The 12,152-nt window shown below is 52.4% G+C and overlaps 5 protein-coding genes and 1 pseudogene across 5 annotated transcripts, besides 9 other annotated features; all 6 read left to right on the top strand.

Moving 5' to 3' along the window:
* Positions 1 to 2,122, top strand: Tc00.1047053503869.60 (annotated as a pseudogene; the record flags this gene model as incomplete).
* Positions 1 to 7,565: a sequence feature (heterozygous, non-Esmeraldo-like haplotype).
* Tc00.1047053503869.50 (exosome-associated protein 1, putative) lies at positions 2,792 to 3,943 on the top strand (the record flags this gene model as incomplete). The annotated part of the gene is made up of 1 exon (XM_801990.1): positions 2,792 to 3,943. The coding sequence occupies one exon, from the start codon at positions 2,792 to 2,794 to the stop codon at positions 3,941 to 3,943; it is 1,152 nt and encodes a 383-aa protein (XP_807083.1).
* Tc00.1047053503869.40 (pumilio/PUF RNA binding protein 9, putative) lies at positions 4,363 to 5,952 on the top strand (the record flags this gene model as incomplete). The annotated part of the gene is made up of 1 exon (XM_801989.1): positions 4,363 to 5,952. The coding sequence occupies one exon, from the start codon at positions 4,363 to 4,365 to the stop codon at positions 5,950 to 5,952; it is 1,590 nt and encodes a 529-aa protein (XP_807082.1).
* Positions 4,743 to 4,762: a microsatellite.
* Positions 6,396 to 6,432: a microsatellite.
* Positions 6,924 to 6,946: a sequence feature (AT_rich).
* Positions 7,092 to 9,734, top strand: Tc00.1047053503869.30 (hypothetical protein, conserved; the record flags this gene model as incomplete). Its single annotated transcript, XM_801988.1, has 1 exon — positions 7,092 to 9,734. One exon carries the CDS (start codon positions 7,092 to 7,094, stop codon positions 9,732 to 9,734), a length of 2,643 nt encoding a protein of 880 aa, XP_807081.1.
* Positions 7,566 to 7,593: a sequence feature (areas merged during assembly that could not be assigned to a particular haplotype. This can correspond to areas where the two haplotypes were merged or to regions with more than two copies in the genome that were merged during assembly.).
* Positions 7,594 to 8,530: a sequence feature (haploid, Esmeraldo-like haplotype).
* Positions 8,531 to 8,865: a sequence feature (haploid, non-Esmeraldo-like haplotype).
* Positions 8,866 to 12,152: a sequence feature (heterozygous, non-Esmeraldo-like haplotype).
* Positions 9,865 to 9,893: a microsatellite.
* Positions 10,118 to 10,873, top strand: Tc00.1047053503869.20 (hypothetical protein, conserved; the record flags this gene model as incomplete). Its single annotated transcript, XM_801987.1, has 1 exon — positions 10,118 to 10,873. One exon carries the CDS (start codon positions 10,118 to 10,120, stop codon positions 10,871 to 10,873), a length of 756 nt encoding a protein of 251 aa, XP_807080.1.
* On the top strand, positions 11,215 to 12,152 carry Tc00.1047053503869.9 (axoneme central apparatus protein, putative; the record flags this gene model as incomplete). Its single annotated transcript, XM_801991.1, has 1 exon — positions 11,215 to 12,152. A coding segment is annotated over one exon (938 nt), but the record flags the coding sequence as incomplete, so codon positions are not given.

The raw sequence follows: 12,152 nt of genomic DNA on the forward strand, positions 1-12,152 counted from the left end.
CTTTCATCCCCTACGGCTATTCGACAGGCCGCCCTGACATTTATTGACTTGCTGAAGACACACTCGGACAACCAGTGTGCGGCTTATCGTGGTGGATCAGCTGGACGGCATGCGGATAAGGTTTGGTGATATTCTGCAGGAATCCCTACTGGACGTGATGAGTGTCTTGGCGAACAGTACGACAGAAATCTGCAAAAAAGTGGTGACACTGGCAGTGGAACTTGTTTCCAACAAAAACGTTGAGGTCTTTTTACAGGCTATAAAGAAGGAGCTGCTGAGGTCACAGAGCGAGGAAGACGTTTTGGATAAGTCATCGATTCAGGAATATAGGCAGCTGCTGATCCGCGCCATTCACACCGCCGTCATTCGCCAACCACAAATGGCTGCAACAGTGCTGCCCATGATGATGGATTACATATGCGATTCTTCCAACGGGAGTCAAGAAGTTATTTCCTTCATCCGTGAAGTTCTTCAGGTGCAGCCTTCATTGCGTGCCGGTACATTGAAGCAATTGCTTGAAGTCTTCCCTATGGTCACATCGCCGGGAGTGGTGCGTACCGTTCTGTGGTTATTTGGTGCACACGTTTCATCAGCGGACGAAGTGCTGAGGGTACTCGCGCTGCTGGCCAATTCGTTGAAGCCGCTGCCTCTCACGCCACCTGTTCCACCGGCGGCATCTGTCAATGGAGATGCAAATGGAGTAGAATCTCCCGTCATGCGTGCCGTAACGACAGTGAGGGAGGACGGAACATATGTTACTTCCTATACAACCGTCCCGACAGGCACGATGGCGGCGGTAGCAGCAGTGACGGATACGACAGAAGATGCTGGGGTGGTGCCAGCCGGCCTGCGATTACTCATCACGAAGGGAGATTACTTTGTTGCCTCTGCTCTTGCCAGCACCCTGTCTAAGCTTCTTATCCGTTTGTTCACGAACTATGGTTCTGCCGTGGATATGGCGGTGAAGTCCAAGGCACAGGACGATGCGCTGATGCTTCTGCATGAGATCATTCGCTACGGCACCGCACCCGACGCGGCGTGTGCAATGGACGAGGACTCCCACGAACATATACGTTTGTCCATCATTACCATTGCGAACCCACAGTCGCCATTTTTGCAGGCTTTTGTGGACGACTCCTACAAAGCGCTTAACGCTGTGGAGAGCACGGTTGTTGGCACCGCCGTTGGGGAGACGCTCCCCAGCGATTGGTCCAAAGCGAAGGAGCCGACTGCTTTCTGTAGCATCGATACACCCATCATCTTTACGCAGCTAGCTCAGGGGAAGGATGCCTTCCTGGAGCTGGAGGCCACGGATGACTTGGGCTCTGCTATTGCGAACGCCTCAATTGACAAGACGGAGGAATTCCTCAAACGCCTGGAGAAGACGATTCCACTATCTGGCTTCTGCGATCCGGTGTACTGCGAGGCAAGTGTGACTGTCCATCAGTTTGATGTCTCTGTGGATTGGTACCTTGTAAACAAAACTTCAAATCTGATGCAGGAACTAACAATCGAGCTGGCGTCTTTGGGCGGTATGAAGTTGTGCGAGCGACCACAGGTGCACAGTTTGCCCCCCCATGGCTCTCTTAAGCTTCGCACAGCGCTTAAGGTGAGTTCGACCGAAACGGGTGTTATTTACGCTAGCGTCCTCTACGATGCCCCCAATGGTGAACGCTGTTGCGTCATTCTAAACGACATTCATGTTGACATTATGGACTACATTAAACCAGCCTCGTGTCTGACGACAGAGTTCCGCGAGAAGTGGGGCACCTTCGACTGGGAGAACACCATTGCCGTGAACACAGATAAAACGGACTTGCGCGATTATGTTGAGTTTGTCATGAAGGAGACGAACATGCAGCTTTTGGAGCCATACCAAGATGTAGACGAGGAGGAGCTGCAGGGGCTTTCGCCCACGGACGAAGATGGCGGTTACGGTTACGTTTCGTGTAGTCTTTACGCCCGCACTGTCTTTGGCGAGGATGCGCTAGCGAATGTGTCTATCGAGAGGGATGCGCAAGGCAGGATCAGTGGCGTGGTACGCATTCGGTCCAACACGCAGTCCATCGCGTATGGCATAGGAGAGAAGCTCAGCCTACTCGATAAAGGAGGAATAAAGTAGTGGGAGCACGAATCTCCGGTCTTTTTAATCATTTTCTTTCATCTTTCTCTCATTCCACACGTATGACATATAAATGTACTTTGGGGGAGAGGGAGTAAAGAGGGAAATTGTAAGGACGGTATTGACGGAATGAGAAAGAGGAACGGAGAAGAAAGAGAGCTTGATGGAGGGTTCGGGAACCGCATCGTCTTCCCTTCTTTTTTTTTTTTTTTCTTATTTCCATGGATGAGCGCTGATGAATGCTCATCGCCACTGAAGCTGTTATCAGGGCGCCGTATAACACCCGCACCGCAGATTTCTCTGGGCGTGACGGAGCGGGTGCGGTGCCGGGCTCTGCTGCGGCTTTTTTTTTTTTTTTGCGGCAGGAACTTTTATATGTTTATTTTAAGGGGATAAAAGAAGTAAACCGAAGAACGAGGAGGAGGGGAGGAAGAAAAAGAAAGAAGAAGTGAAAACACAAACACACACACACACACGAAAAAAAAAAATGAAGGAAAATCAAAGAAGGCAGCATCTACGACGGTACCGCCAAGGCATACTAGAAATTCAAAGCGGTATCCATGTCTTTATGTGTTCATGAGCTGTGTTTTTGTCGTTCCTTTGGGTGTTATGCGCTTCATATTACTTTTCCACCTTTTCCCCCCCTCCCTGTGTTAGACGTCAGCCGCTATGTTGTTTAGCCCCGCCATCAGTGAGGCGGAGATACGGGCGGTACAGGACGGAATCGCAAATGACGTTCGTGGCGACGGGCGGACGCTGACGCAGCGGCGGCCATTCACAATCCGGACAAACTACAGCGCGGGTGCCTCAATTGTGGATGTCGAATACGACGGCAGTTGCGTGGAAGTGCAGTGCGGCGCCACTACCGTTTTGGCTGCAGCAACGCCATCTATCATTGAATTGAGTGAGAGCGGTGAGGCGGCGTCAAGAAAAAGGATGCGTGGTCCATTGTTCATCAGCATTGATGCTGTGCCTGCTGTTGTGGACTATTACGCACAGGCTCTGCGTAACCGCGGGGGACGTTACCGTCTTGCATTTCTTTCTTTTGTGGCCACAACTATTAGTCAGACCTTTGGCGCAGAGGGGGTAACTGTGCGGGAGCAGCTGGGCTTGGCAGAGGCAGAAATTATCGACGATGGCGATGATGATGACGCCGCAACAACCGCTGGTGGTGTAAATGAAGAAGGAGCGGATGAGGGATTGCGGCAAGGCAGATTTCCTGCGGAGGAGGAGGGCGATAGTGGTGGTGGATTTCCGGGAGAGGAACTGTACATTGGTGGGGGCTACGCGTTCCGCATTGACGTGGACGTTCACGTGCTGCAGACGAACGACGGGAACCTTCCATCTATCATCTCTCTCGCTGTGCACGCCGCACTGAAGGCGGTGAAGTTGCCGTCTGTCACACTGCATGAAGCCTCTGGCGGAGTGTCGCTGGAGGTGGACCGCAGTAAACCCTTTTGTCGTCCCGTGGACTGGTCGCGGCTCCCTGTTCTGACTGTCCTGCTGATATCTCCCACGCGGCATTACGTCGTAGATCCCACTCCCCTGGAGGAACTTGCATTACCGCAACAACTACACCTGGCTATGAATGCGGCAGGACACGTGTGCTACATGCGTTACCAGCAGCTGCCGTCACGCCGCGGTAATGCATGGCGGCAGGAGAAGGGTTGTCGTGCGCGGGGTGAGCTGGACGACACGGCGGGGTCCTTCCTTCCTGCTGGCATGAACGTGCCGGATTTGGCTGCCATGCTGCACGATGTGTCTTACATCTGTCAGGCGATCATCTCCGAGTGTGACGAGGCCCTCCATAACAGCAGGTAAAGGCGCAATTCTTTTCCTCTTCCCATCCCCCACTCTCCTTCCCTCTGTGTGTGTGTATTTATTTGTGTTATTTGGTTTCTCATGGCGAAGAAAAAGAAGAATAAATGCATACTGCAGGAGTACTGAGAGTGAGCAACTGCTTGGGGGGGGGGGGGGGGGAACGGGTAGGGATGAATGAATAAATCCATGATTGAAAAAATGAAGTGGTGGTTGTTTTGGCGGTGCTCGTTTGCGTCCATGTGCATTTAGTTTCGCGAATAAAATGCGTTTCACATGCATGCGTGTTTCTTCTTTTTGCTTCTCTTATTTGTTGCAAGTCTTTGACCGGACAAGGACCGAAGTTTTATTAGAGAGAATTGTTTTTTTTTTTTTTTTTGTGTGTGTTGTTCCCGTTCGGACGGCGAACACATCCCACTTAAATGGAGATTCGTGAGGTCAACTTCAATGCAAGGGTCCTGCGTGGGAAGACCGATCCACCCATGGCGACGTACATCAGCCCACCACGGCCAAATAAGCAGAAGTTGCCACCGCCCACGCCACCGCAGTCACAATCTATTGACACCGAGAAGAATATGTACGATGCATCTTCTATGTTCTCTTACGCCACCGCGGCCGACTCCCTGCGCATGATGAAAATAGATGGGAGGAATTACGCACAATGTCCCTGTGCAACATGCACGCAGTACCGTGTCTACTACGCAATGAGGATGGCAGGAAATCCCGAATTGCACTTTGATGACTCATACGCGTCATCCACAATGTGCGTCCCAACTATGTACAGTCGAAAAGCATCACAATTACCACCACCACCACCACCACAACAGCAGCCATCTACAGTGTCCACCACTATGCCGCGTCGGGATGTGGCGCCTGTATTAACCATAGGGACTCAGCGACCGACGGCGCGGCCTGCGCCCCACGCTTGCGTCTTTAACCAATCAATACCGCAGCAGCAACAACAAGAACAAACCTTAAAACAACACTCTGAGGCTGCAGTTTCTGGGCTCACAACACATGGTGCAATTTTCCCTCTTGATACCGCCGAGGAGTTTGAGCACAAGTGCATGGGTCGAGTGGTGGAGCTTGCGTGCGCTGTCGAAGGTCGTTCTATGCTACTGGCCGCCATGCGCTCACAGGATGCGATGGTGATCAGTACAATGGTGAATGAGATCATTGCCGATGTGGAGACGGTGGCGCTTGATAATCATGGTTGTCACGTTCTTCGTGCCTTGATGGACTATATGGACGCTGAAAAAACTGCCCTACTGGTCTCTTCGTTTAACGAGACGTTGGTGCTGAATCTGTGCACTGTGTCGCAGTACACGCGACGTATTTTGCAGGCTCTTTTTGAGAAGCCATTGATTGATCTACAGCCCATTGTCAACGTACTGGCGTCCAATGCACAGTACCTTGCGGCCACACAGCAGGGATGCATCTCGCTAATGCGAGTTTTTGAGCTATGCAATGCGGAGCATAAGGCGCAGTTGATGGCACCTTTGGTGCCTCTCTTCACTCACATCTCGCTTGATCCCTTTGGCAACTATGTCGTACAGTGTGCCATTGAGCGTAGTGAGAAGACAGTGGCAGCGCAGTACACGGTCTCCTGCTTTGCTGGCGAACTCTTAAACATGAGTTGTAACAAGTACGCGAGCAACGCTGTTGAAAAGATTATTAAGGTCTGCGGCGATGTGCCCGCAGTGCGACGTCTGCTGATGGACGAGTTGATTTTCAACCCCGCCGCCTTGTTGCAGATGGTGCAGGACAGCTTTGGGAATTTTGTTGTGCAGTCTATCATTGAGCACACGGATAGCCCTACTGAACTGAAGCGCATCTGCGACCGCCTGCGCCCCGCACTGCCAAGCAGCCCGTACGCGGCGAAGATTGAGGCGAAAATTCGCGCCAAAGCCCCTACCTCGCAGCTGCTGCAACAGCACCACCAACGCCGGCAGCAGACGCCACGCCAGAGCCAAACACGCCGGCCACGTCAAGAGCCGCAGCAGCGACGCTGACGGTCGCCGCAACAATGGTGACTTCAATGAGCGATTATTATTATTATTAGATTCATTGCGCAGTGGAATCAGTCGTGATCCTGCGTATGAGAGAAGGGTATGACTACGTCATTATTTTTTTGCCTGTGGAATTGTATGGTCACTTTTGATAGATGCATACTGGGGGAGGAGACAATACAAATTTCCCCCTTCACACACATATATGCACATAAAGACATTGTTTCTTTGTCGCCTATTCCTCGTTATATAATTTTTATTTTGGCCGAGCCCCTTTGTTTTCTTTTTCAGCGAGGAAACGGAAAGAGGACAAAGAGGGAACGGATAAGCATGAGTTCTGGCGTGAGTGTGTGTTTCTGTGCGGGGTAAGGAAAGGGGGTGGGGAAGCAAGAGAAGCCAAAAGAGAGGGAGGTAGAATACGAGACGTGACTTGTACGGGCGTCTAAATATATATATATATATATATATATATATATATATATAAGTTTGTATGTATTGGTATGTATGTGCAGGCTGGGAGGGGATTTGTGTCTGCGTGTATGTTAGAGAGGGAGATAGAGGGGAGGTGGTGGTGGGGGCCGGCGGAAGTGAGCAAAAATACATTTCACAATTAGATGATATCTTTTTTTTTTTTTTTGGTTCTTATTTCTTCTTGTCGATGCTGATGGCGTTGATGTTTCACGTCCCGTGTGATGTTCTTTGTTATATTTTCTCTAGAAGAGTCTTTCTCTCCCTCTCTCACTTGATTTTTTTCTTGTCTTCTTTGTTGCCCGTGGTCCTCACTCTTTTGTCCATCCGCCGGTCGTGGGCTGCGACAGGGGAGGGGGAGGGCGGATGAAAGGGAGAAGTGAGAGAGACGGTGGCGGGGAATCCAAAAAAAAAAGAAAGAATAGACGCGTTTTTTTTTTTTTTTTTGGTTGAGACTTCTGCTGTGTGGGTTGGGTGCGCCCTGTCTCTCGTGGTTATTCTCCCGCTAAAATTTTTTTTTTTATTATATCCATTTCCGTTTGTGGTTGTATGCCTCCTGCAACGGTTCGCCGTGGGCAGCGAGTGCGTGTGACAGCGCCGCACACAGCCACGGCAGCTTAAAAGAGAAGGGAGCACACACACACAAATACGAAAAGGAGAAGAGGGGACTTAATATGCCACGTTCCCGTGCTCCATTGTGGCGAAGAAGCGAGGCGTCATCTTATCTTGTGCGCTCGCCAAGTACGGCGAGTGGCGTAGAAAACATGGATAACATTGTTAGTGGTGGCTATAGCAAGAGACGGAAGAGGTCCAAAGATGCACCGGCTCTTGACGTGCTTAGCTTGGTGCCGAGTGATGACAGCAGTGTCGTCACCGCCACTCCAGTTACGAGCGCAGGGGTCTTTGTGACGCCTAGCCCCATTCTTGCCACGCTGTCAACAAGCGAATGGCTCATGCTCTCGAGGAATCACTGTGAATCCTCTCACCCCTCGTCCATGGAGAAGCCATTGTCTGGGGTTATAATTACCGCTGAAGTGGGAGGATGGTTGCGTGTGCGGGACCAACGGAATGGTACTATTCGCTATCAGCGCCGTCTGCGCTATGTGAGTAATCCCTCATGTCTATGCTGGAGCTTATCTTTCTGCTGCATATTCTTCGTTGGTCAGCAATGTGGTTTATTGACGATGCTGCAACTGAAAAATGAAAGCATCATTGAGGTTGCGGATTGCGTGCTTCACGAAGCCCCGATTGTGGCGATGGTTCGTGTGTTTGTAAATGTGCATGGTGGCGCAAAAGGGTCAGTCGCTGTTGAAAAGGCCTCTGGCACAGCACAGGAGTTGCTTCTTACCCTTGATGCAAATGGCGTTTTGGCCGCGTGGAAAACAGCGGATCTTTGCTGTTTGCAGACGGTTCAGCTATCTCACCCGCCTTTTCGTTGTCTGACTTCGGATGAGAGTTTGCCGGGTTGCGTCTTTGTTCCTGGTGGAATTGAAGGGGCGTTGGCTGCAGACGGTGGTAGTGGTGTTTTTGACATTATGTTGCTGGAGTACCCGCATGAGGTGGGGGCGGCGTGGAGGTCTCTCATGACGTACGGTGGCATTAAGGCGGCTGTCATCTCCATGACGCTTGCCCCGCGTCACATTTCTTCGGGGACGGCGCAGCAGCTGACGTTATGGGGTGGAACGGAAACTGGTGCTATTTACATGTGGGATGTTGGCAGCGGTACACTGTTGCGACGTGTAGATGAGGTCACTCCTTCGTGTTCACCGATACATTATCTTTACTGCGCCCTACACATGGATCCACGGCACATGTGGGTCTGTACTCGAGGCGGTAGCGTCACACTGTGGGATACCAGTCGATTGATGATGCTCAGTGAACTCCCGGTGAGTTACCCAAAGGGACCCGCTGTGAGCCGCCCGAGTTCCAGGTCACGTCATCTCCACAGTGGCGGCAGCGGGACGGATGCTGACACGTGTTTTCTGCGGCATTTGGTCTCCGATGCGTCCGAGGCACCAAGTCACTTTACCCTCTTTGTTAGGCCGATTGAACCGGTTGTGACATTACGGCTCTGGGCCGCGGCAACGGACGGGACAGTGCGGTCGTGGTTGTGTCAGACAACTTTGTCGGGTCTCTCTGCCGGGGAAAAATCTTCAACATTGGGAGCCTCCCACAGCACATCTCATGCCGCGGGGGCGGTGCCAGCGAGCGTCATGGATCGTGACTCTAACGTCATTGAAAAGGAGACCGTCCGCGTGTTTATTGAGGGAAAAGCCCGACTATTTGTGGAGGAAACAACTGCACTGCGCAATGATGTCTCGCGACTCATGCGTGAGGTTGCAGCCCTGCAGGCGAGGAATCGCGTCTTGGCGGATGCTCTTAAAAAAGCTATTGGCCGCATTGCCAGCCGTACGGATGATGATAATGATGTGTCAAAAAAAAAGCCACATGTAGACTCGCCCCTGTCCGAAGCCTCTCCACCGAGGGTGACGGGAGAGACGCCGCATACCGACTCGATACGAGTCGTGTTGAAGGAACTACACAGCAGGCTGCAGGATGCCTTTGACGAAAGTGAAAAACTTGCTGCGGAGAAAATGGCGCTGCGTTTGCAGCTTACTGATAAAACACAGCGGCCCGAGTCGTCTCAAGAGGGGCCTGCCGCGTTAACGTCGGTTAATTCCTCCCAGCAGGAGGCGGTCATTCGGGGGAATCAACTAACGATGGGGTGCCTGCAGGAAGAGCTTGCTATATGCCAAGAGACGAGCACAAGCTACATGCATCATTGGCAAGAGGAGCAGGTACGTCGCGAGGCCGCGGAGAGGGAGTGTGAGTTGTGCAAGCAACGTCTCCTGACGTTGGAGAAAGAGTTGGATCGCGCCAGAACTCTACTATCCCTTCATGCCATGGATGCCTCAGGGGGGCAGAATAACACTCGCCAGGCCGTACAGAATGAAGGCATAGATGGGGGGAGGGAGTTGGAAAAGCTTGCCTTTTGTTCCGGTGCACTGAGTGGAAGGATAGACGCCTCCATCGACGCTGCTGCTGCCATGCACGAGTTGGAGTCAGCGCAGGCAGAACTCCTTCGGCGAGAGCGGAGGCTGGCGGAAGCGCAAGAGAGGTTGCAGGAGATGCGGAGAGATGTCCAGCGGTCGCGAGAGGAAGTGGATGCCAAGGCGGCAGAATTGCACCACACGCAGCAGCGGCTAGTGGAAAAAGAGTCTATTCTACTTGAACATGCTGAACGACTGTGCGCCCTCGAGGAGGAGCTACGCCGCAAGGAGCGTTGTTTGCTACTATGGCGCGGTTACAGTCGTTGACGCAAGTATATTAGAAGCAGCAGCGGATGATGGGGAAGAGAAGTTTATTTTTTCCTGTTTGATTGTATATGTTCTTGTGGTTTTTGCTTCACTTGGATCATCGCCCTCGTTTTTTTGTTTTTTTTTTGGCTATATATACATATATATATATATATATATTTGGTTATTTATTTAATGTGTGGCTGAGTGAGGGTTGGCGGGTGATGACGGGTCGATGGCATTTGTATATTGTTCTCTGTCTCTCTCGATGACGACGGAAGGCAGTTGTTGCTTTCTACGTGGCCTTTACATGTCGTCTTATCTTATCTATATATATATTTTTGTATTTTGCCGCACGTGACTCAACGACGAGGACGGTACGAAGAGGAGGTGGGCGTGGCGCGATGAGGCCTAACAAAGTGGATGAGGCGCTGCAGCTTTTTGCTGCGTTACAGGACACACTGCAAATAGAGACCCGCCAGCGCGATGCCAACAGGGTCGTACGCGCGGCCAGCGCGGAGCCGTCTTTGCGTGGATTGCAGCGACGGCGGCGGAGTGGCCGTGAGACACGAGCACCCGCATCGTCACGGCCTTCATCGTTAGTGCAGTCAGCGTCCTCCGCTACGGACTTGCAGCGAAGACTTGAGGTTGCAGACGGCATCATGAGGCGACTGCATGCCAAAAATCAGCGGCTTTTGCAGCGCCTTACCGCGCTGCAACGAGATGAGGGTGAAGGAAACGAGGCGACAGTCAGACGATTGCGTGACAAGTTGCAGCAGCGGGAGGAGGAGGTGCGACGGCTGAGGCACCGCCTCCGAGAATTTGAAAAACGGGCCGAGGATTCCTCTCGAGGCACCAGTGGTGGTGTGAGAGGTGGTAGTGGGGGCGATGCAGCCGTCTCACTTCTGACCTTGCGTGTGAAGCAGCTGGAGGAACAGTACAACCGGCTGCTGGGGAGGAGAGTGGCGGATGCTTTGAGGACGGAGTCGGCGGGGAAGCACGATGCCGAGCTGCGGGAGCTCTTCTCACTGATGAAGAGCAAGATCATCGCGGACGCACGCCACCATGAGGCGGAGGTGCTGCTGCTGAATGAAGCCCTCTTGGAGTCTGAGCGTCGACTTGCCACAATTCCTAGTGGTGGAACGGGGTTAGATGTGTAATTTGTTCACCGTCAGTGCGTGCATTTCTCCCTCGCACCCACCCACACCATCTTGGCGACAGGAGTGACTTGTCTTTGTTTCTCTTTGGAATTTACTTTTCCATGTCTGCTGCTGATAGTTTTTTTTCTTTCATCCTTTCTCATATTTGGTATTATTTCCCCCCTCCCGCGGGTAGTTGTAACGTTTTCCACGTGTCCGAGCGAGATACACACAGGTAGAGAAGCGAAAGTGGTAAAGCTGCGAACACACACAAATACGCGCGGCGCACACCAATTTATTTGAAGGATCCAGCGAGTTCACCACCCCAACAAGAGGAAAAGAAGAGGAGAGAGGAACGAGAAATGCCCAACCGCCAGATCATTCAGGTATTTGAAGAGTACCAAAGGGCACGCGTCAAGTTTGTGCAAACAATAGCGGACTTGGCCTCCAAACCGCAACACATTGAAGCGCTGCAGCAGGCGGGTGTCATGCAGCTGCTTCGACCTCTTCTTTTAGACAGTGTTCCCTCTATCCAGCAGTCGGCTGCCCTAGCGCTTGGTCGCCTTGCAAACTACAGCGAGGAGCTCGCCGAAAACGTCGTCTCTGGAGACATCTTGGCACAGTTGGTATATTCACTCAGCGACCAGAGCCGATTTTACAAGAAGTCAGCAGCGTTTGTTCTGCGCAGTGTTGCACGGCACTCGCCGCAATTGGCGCAGGCAGTTGTGGACAGTCAGGCGGTGGAGGCTCTCGTTGGTTGTCTGGAGGAGTTTGATCCAACCGTGAAGGAGAGTGCGGCGTGGGCGCTTGGATATGTGGCGCGGCACAATGCCCCACTGGCGCAAGAGGTGGTGGACAAGGGCGCCATTCCACCGCTGGTGTTGTGTGTGCAGGAGCCGGAGTTATCACTGAAGCGCACAGCGGCTTCCACGCTTTCTGACATCGCGAAACATTTGCCTGAGCTTGCGCAGGCGGTGGTGGACCAGGACGCCGTCACCCATCTCGCTCCGCTCATCATGAGCAACGACAGCAAACTGAGGCGGCAAGTATGCCAGTGCCTGGCGCAGATCTCAAAGCACAGCGTGGAGCTGGCGGAGTTGGTGGTGGAAGGCGAAATATTCCCAAAGATATTCACGCTTCTCAAGGATAGCGATGAGGTGGTGCGCAAAAACGCTGCAACTTGCATTCGTGAGATTGCGAAGCACACACCGGAGTTGGCGCAGCTGGTGGTAAACGCGGGTGGTGTGGGCGCCCTCGTGGATTACACGAGCGAGTCGCGAGACAGCGCGCGTCTACCGGG

Source organism: Trypanosoma cruzi, genomic scaffold (assembly GCF_000209065.1).
Source record: "Trypanosoma cruzi strain CL Brener 1047053517117 genomic scaffold, whole genome shotgun sequence".
Lineage (NCBI taxonomy): Eukaryota > Euglenozoa > Kinetoplastea > Trypanosomatida > Trypanosomatidae > Trypanosoma > Trypanosoma cruzi.